Genomic DNA, 6838 nt, shown 5'->3' with positions numbered 1-6838 from the left:
GATGCCGGGCCTGCCCCCGGCGCGGGGGGACGGGACGGGGAGGGGTCAGGGCCGTCGCCATTTTGGCTGGGGGTCGGTAGCTGAGCAGGCGGAAAACGCCGGGGAATTCTGCGCATTCCCCCCCCCCCCTCTCCCTTTTATAACCTCCCCCGGAGGCGCGGGCCGCTGCCGCCGGCGAGAGAAGAGGAGCCGCGATCATGTTGTCCCGCGTCGTCCTGGCTTCCGGTGAGGGAGAGACCGGGTTTAGGTCAGACAAGGGCACGCCAGGGAGAAGCGGGTGGATCCTGCACTGAAGGCCCTTGGGTGTCACCTCGTCCCGGGCCCTGCCGTCCTCCTTCTCTAGAGGCATTCCGCCACCCCCCTCCCCCCCGCTCATTAACAGAGCTCCACCGGAGACCTCACTTTGATGTTACCTCGGATGGTGACGACTGGTCTCCATACAAACTTTCCAGCTCCCACTCCTCTCCCTCACTCAACAGGGAAGAAAGAAAGGCCACTGGGCCTGAAACATTACCTCTGTTTCTCTCTCTCGGCAGACCTGCTGAGTTTCCTTTAACTGTCACTGTTCCCTGTTGCTGGGGCCTTGCTCTTCCCGTCCTCCAAGCAACGCTAGCTGCCTTGATCGGTTTGCGCCCACCTTAAAGGTCACTAACCATCACCGTTGAGGTTAGAGTGGAGCTGGAAAAGCACAGCCAGTCAGGCAGCATCCGAGGAGCAGGAAAATCGATATTTCGGGCAAAAACCCTTCATCAGGAATGGAGGCAGGGAGCCTCCAGGGTGGAGAGATAAATTTTGGGGGAGGGGGGCACTGGCCTAATAACACAAATCCTGATCCAAGGAGAGATTTGGCGACTTCGTGCAATAGAACTGCAATGAAAGCGTTAACCATTTAATCTCACTGCAGTTTATGTTGGGTTTTTTTAAAACTATACCTACCATAACTTATGAGCCTACTAATTTGTAACCAGGCAATCTGTGTTGATTCAAACATTTCTAGAGAGTGCTGGTTGGATTGATGTTTTAAGGAGCTACAGAAGCTTTACATGCAGCAGAGCCTTCAAAGCTTTAAATGTTGGGCACTTTAAATATTCAGAAAAAGTGAGGACTGCAGATGCTGGAAATCAGAGTCGCAAAGTGCGGTGCTGGAAAAGCACAACAGGTCAGGCAGCATCCGAGGAGCAGGAGAGTCGACATTTCGGGCATAAGCTGTTCTATCACATTCCTGATGAGAGTTTATGCCTGAAACGTCAACTCACCTGCTCCTCGGATGCTGCCTGACCTGCCTTGCTTTTCTAACGCCACATTTTTTGACTTTTAAATATTTGGTAGATTATGCTTTTTGGCTATTGTCAGGAATGAAGGTGTGCAGCATGAGAATGAAACAAGATTTCAAAGATTTCAAAATTACTTTTGAGCCAATGTCAAATTAATATGCTTTCTTCATCATTTCTATTGTTCTCTCAACTCTGGCTATTTTTTATATTGTAGAGCCTCATTCCACCTGTTGCATTCATTTATTGTAACTTTAAAGTGCATGGATTGAGGGCTTTAGAAAATTTGTTCACACTAGTGAGCTGTAAAGAGATTTCAAATAAAAAAGTTACCTAGCTTCATTTTAAATAAGGAACAAAGCAGACTGGAGGGTTATTTCTGCTCCTGTTCCTGTACAACTAATGACAGGCTAAAGTGCTATGGAAAAAGTTATAACTTTTAAGTATTTGCATTCAAATGATCTTTTCAATCTAGGACATGAGCAGTGGAATTCGCATCTGATGTTGAAGGGTCCCTAATAATAACAATAATTTTAGGTTAATACTGTTTCTAATAGTTGGAAGATTGCCAATTAAAATGTGCCTGAGTGTCTCATTTTGGCAGTCTTATTGACAATATAAGATTGAGCCTTGAGACTTCAGGGTACAGGATACTGTCACAGGATGAATTAGGATGTTTGCATTTTCTGCATTGATCCACAAAAGGATAGTTTTATTCATTAATGCACTTACTGACTAATTTGTGTGCATCTTAAGTATTTATGTATAATTATTTTTCAGCTGGTGCTCTGAAGACATCGGCACCTATCACTGCCAGGTTAGTAGTAGTAGTTTCTCGACTATTGAAGTTAACCACAATAATATGTTTGAGACAATGCAATCCATTAACATGACGGATAAGTTGCAAAACCATAATTGCTGAGTTTCTTTACATTTGTTACCTTTGTATCATTTGCTCACATCTTGCGTTGCCTACAAAATCTACACACTGTTGTTCTAATTGGAGTTAAAATGAAATAGTTTATATATTTTGAATGGGTGAAGTTTGCATAAATTGGAATGATTGTCACTTCACCCAGGGATCCCTCTTGAGATACAATTACAATTTTGATTCAGGCAATGATAAGTTTTGTCTAAAATTTGAAAATTGTGCCGCATTTTCAATAATTTGTGTTTTTTTCAGTCTTTTGCCGCTATCCAAATCTTTACATACAAGTTGTCAGTCTTGGACACCAGTGCCACCCCTTCCTGAGGAAGGAGGCAAAGTGCGTCATGGTTTGTTTCCAGAAGAATTTTTCCAATTCTTGTACCCAAAAACTGGGGTAACAGGTCAGTGCATAATATCTTTACAATTACATCAGATATGTAGTGAGTTGCAAAGTATAGTTGGAATTATAGTATGGTGGAGCACAAACACCAGCATGGACCGTTTGAGCTTAATGGCCTCTTTTTGTGCCACTTATTCAATGCAATCCTTCAAAATTGTTTTATTTATTCTTTTGTTGTGGTAAAATACAGGCTATTGGTTTCCATTGCTTCACATTTCTAAAAACATCTTTGTGAATGTTTTATTATAACTTAGTCCACACCTTTGCGGATGGAGGGATTAAATTGTCCGTAGATGAGCAATGGAGTGTTCTTTCAAATTCATTAATTACTTGCAAGTTGCCAGAACCTTATCTAAAACGTTATTATCACAAAAGATAATATTGCAAAGTAATAGTTCCTTTTCCAGCATTAAAAATGTTTAGCTATTAGTGCAGGCTAACCCTGGATTGTGTTTTGGACATTTTAATCTCTAAGCAGTAAATATGAGTTGTCTTCTGCATAAATGGTATTTGAATTATTGTATGATTTTAATGAACCTAACCTGGGTCACTTTTAATGACTTTATGATCAGTCTTTGTACCTGCTTATTTGTTGTTTTTCTTTCCTTTTTAGGGCCTTATATGTTTGGTGTTGGGCTGTCAACCTATCTTCTGTCAAAGGAGATTTATGTCATTAACCATGAAACATTTTCAGCTATCTCAATTGGCATTGTTATCCTCTATGCTGTCAAAAAGTATGGCAAAAATGTGGCAGAATTTGCTGACAAATTGAATGAGGTAAAGATATTGATATTTTAAAAAACTGATGCAGAAGCCATAAGAATCAAGAGTAGGATCAGACTTTTGTACCATTGAGTCTATTCTACCATTTAATATAATCACAACAGGTCTTGAATCTCCACTCCACTTTCCCATTTGGTCCGTATGTCACTTGGTTCCCTGAGAATGAGGATCTATTGATCTTTCCAAGATCCAATTCTGTTCAGTAGTGCTGCTTTAAAGCACATGAAATACATATGGATTTTTTTTTTAAAAATGGACACTTCTTTTTTTCATTGTTTGGTGTTGGTATCAATATGTTAACAAGATAGTTTAAAGAGGATTAGCAACCTGTGCAACTATTGTTAAATGACACATTTAAATTAAAGAAAAGCTTTGTGAACCTATTCTTTGTGTAAATTTTCTCCAATAAATATTTTGTGCAAACTCTCATTAAACGAAGATTTACAAAATTACAGTGATGTATTTATGGTTCAGCTACATTCTAATTTGTTTGATAATTTCAGGCTAAGGTTGAAAAAGCACAAGAAGTAAAAGATCTGGCCATGAGCAGTTTGCAAGAAGCTATTGAAGCAGAAAAAAAAGAACAGTGGAGAACAGAAGGGCGCGTGCACCTTTTTGATGCAAAGCGGGTATGAAAGCATTTTTTTTAGTGACCCGTTTTAATTATTGCAATTTATTGACATATACCCTTGTCACTTGCAACACTTTTAAATTGGTGTTTCCCAATGGTGTACATTTTAATGTGCATATAAAATTATGAATTCTTAATATCGACTGCTTCATTGTTATAGATGTGGTCAGAGATAGCATGGCTCCAGGCATTTACAAATTTTGTCTTTGCAGAACAACATTGCAATGATTCTAGAAACCAACTACCGTGAGCGACTGCATATGGTGTACGATGAAGTGAAGAAACGTCTGGATTACCAAGTCAGTCTCCAACATCTACAACGAAGACTTGCACAGGAACACATGGTTAACTGGGTGGAGAAGAGTGTAATCCAGAGTATCACACCCCAACAGGTAGATGGAGAAATAAAATGAAAGACACTGGTTTTTATATTGACCATCCTGTTAATACAAGTGCAGTTATAAAATTGCCATCTCCACTGTTAATATGTAAAACGTACATTGAAATACATATGACTGTCAGTATTTATATGTGTATGCTTGGTAGCTGTGGAGACTGTGGGAGTTGCATGTCAATTTAAAAGCTACCAAACCTTTCTGGGGTACAAGAAGATTTTTTAACATGTATCCAGGTTACAGCATGCGTGTGCAAGATATTTTTTGAAAAAATTGAAGCACCCAACCCATTTCAAACTGATGTATTTTGTTTATTTCAATGCATCTAAACAACTTTCGCAGCAGATTTGGGTGTGAGTTGACTGTCATTGGAACATGTTGCTAACTTGCCAAAGTTCAGAAGAAATGTCCTCTCTTCATTCCTTGAAATTTCTTTGTTTTTTTTCATTCCTGCCTCACTTCTTCTGAAAAGGAGTCTTGTGTTGGACTGTTATTCTGAAATGTCTTTGATACTTGCATAGTTTCTTTTTAGAAATCATTTATAGGATGTGGCAATTGTTGGCTGGGCCAGTATTTATTACCCATCTCTAGTTGCCCTTGTGAAGATGGTGAGCTGCCCCTTTGAATCATTACAGTCTTTTCCATGTAAATAGATTTGCAATGCCATTAGAGAGTGAGTTTTAGAATTTCAACCCTTCAGTTCTGGATGGTAACTGGCATGGAGGGGAACTCTTTGGGTGGTGGAGTTCCTGGGTATCTATTTCTCTTGTTCTAGGTGGTAATAGTTCTGAGTTCTCATATAGGAAATTGAATGTGAGCATCAGATAAAATACTGATGACTTATTTACATTATTGAGATTCAGATGTGCTGAATTTGTTACTTAATGATTTTTTTCCCCCCTTTTCCTAAATCTGGTTAGGACTGACTGACAGGATGGACTGGGATCTTCCTGGATCACCATTGTGCCACACTTTTCTATGTTGATTTTTTTTTCTAGCTTTTTATTCATGCTAGTACTAAAAGTTAATGTGTTTCTGCTAATATTTTGCTTTTCTTTTCACAGGAGAAAGAGAGCATTGCCAAATGTATCTCTGACCTCCAAGCACTGGCAAAGACTGCTCAAGCAAAGGTTTAACCTTGATCCAGAATTGCTATTGACATAAATGTATGCAAATCTACAGATTTGCAATATATATGTAACACTGAAAAATGTAATTTAGGTTCCTTGTAAATGTTCTTGTAATCTGGTGCAGAACATTAAATGGAATGTTGATAAATCTCCAGTTGATATTGTTTCTTTTACCTATTTGCCATTACTGTCTGTTTCATGTTCAAAGATGCCATCTATGGAGCATGTTTAGTCTTCAACTAATTTTCATGTTTCCATACCAACCGCATTCATTTATTGACTACTACAGTATAATTATCAATTACTAGTCATAATTTTTTTGTAATATCCTTTCATGTGTTTGGCAGAGGCAACATTTATTGTCCATCCTTAACTACACTTGAGAAGATGGTGGTGACATTGTAGTCTATCTGTTGATGGTACTCCCACATAGCTATTAGAAAGGGAGTTTCAAAATGATGATTTGACAGTGAAAGAACAGCAATATAGTTACAAACCAATATAGTGTATGCCTTGGAAGGGAACCTGAAACTGGTGTTCTTCATACGTGTCTGCTGCCCTTGTCCTTCCAGGTGATGGAGATCAAAGAGTGAGTCTTTGTGAGTTGCTGCAGTGCATTTTTTTTTTTAACTGCACTTTATTGACATTCTGTTGGTAAGAGAGAGTAAGTATTATTAAGGTGGCTAGGGTACAGATCAAGCAGACTGGTTTTGTCTGAATTCTTCTGGGCTGCTTGAGTATTGTTGGATACACGCTCATTCTGGTCAGGGAGAGTTTTTCATCTCAGACCTGCATTGTATCCTGTAGATGATAGACAGGCCTTTGAGGAGTCAGGAGGTGAGTGACCCATTTCAGGACTCCATGTCAGAACTGTTCTTCTGGTATAGTTTACATGTAGCTGATTCCAGTTGAATTAATGTTCAGTTTCCTATCTGAAAACCCATAACCACTACCACCTGGAAGGGTGAGAGAAGCAGATAAATGGGAACACAACCACTGAGTAACTTCCAGTATTTTGAAAGTTCAGAGGTTAGCAATAGTAAAGTCATTGAATGTTCAGGGGGTAGGGCTTGTTAGATTCTACTTGCCACCTTTCAGGTTAACTGGAAGTTGACCAGGTTGTACTGCATATGGATGTGGACTGCTTTAATATCTGAGGAGTTCCCAATGCTTTTGTGGTTTTAAGTTTTTTTTTATTTTACTGAACCTGTCTCTTATGCCACTAAAATTGTAGTTTGTTGTTTTTGTCATTGATTGTGCTCTGAACTTCCAAAATCCCATGGTTATATGTTGGATTTTT

The 6838-nt window shown here is 39.2% G+C and overlaps 1 protein-coding gene across 1 annotated transcript; it reads left to right on the top strand.

Annotated features, from left to right (window-relative positions):
* Positions 1-27: 27 nt before the first annotated feature.
* atp5pb (ATP synthase peripheral stalk-membrane subunit b) lies at positions 28-5686 on the top strand. Its single transcript, XM_060845422.1, has 7 exons — positions 28-225; positions 2052-2088; positions 2455-2600; positions 3213-3376; positions 3886-4011; positions 4226-4405; positions 5473-5686. The coding sequence occupies exons 1-7, from the start codon at positions 198-200 to the stop codon at positions 5542-5544; spliced, it is 753 nt and encodes a 250-aa protein (XP_060701405.1). The 5' UTR covers positions 28-197; the 3' UTR covers positions 5545-5686.
* Positions 5687-6838: the final 1152 nt, after the last annotated feature.

This window comes from Hemiscyllium ocellatum, chromosome 26 (genome assembly GCF_020745735.1).
Source record: "Hemiscyllium ocellatum isolate sHemOce1 chromosome 26, sHemOce1.pat.X.cur, whole genome shotgun sequence".
NCBI lineage: Eukaryota > Metazoa > Chordata > Chondrichthyes > Orectolobiformes > Hemiscylliidae > Hemiscyllium > Hemiscyllium ocellatum.
Note: the sequence above shows the minus strand (reverse complement) of the source record. Positions and strands in the feature narration are given on the sequence as shown.

Excerpts from the sequence above, each read along its gene's own strand:
- atp5pb (XM_060845422.1), top strand. The coding sequence starts at position 198 with ATGTTGTCCCGCGTCGTCCTGGCTTCCG. Across the intron at positions 3,377-3,885 it reads TTGCTGACAAATTGAATGAG|GCTAAGGTTGAAAAAGCACA; the intron begins GTAAAGATATTG and ends TGATAATTTCAG. Across the intron at positions 4,012-4,225 it reads ACCTTTTTGATGCAAAGCGG|AACAACATTGCAATGATTCT; the intron begins GTATGAAAGCAT and ends TTGTCTTTGCAG.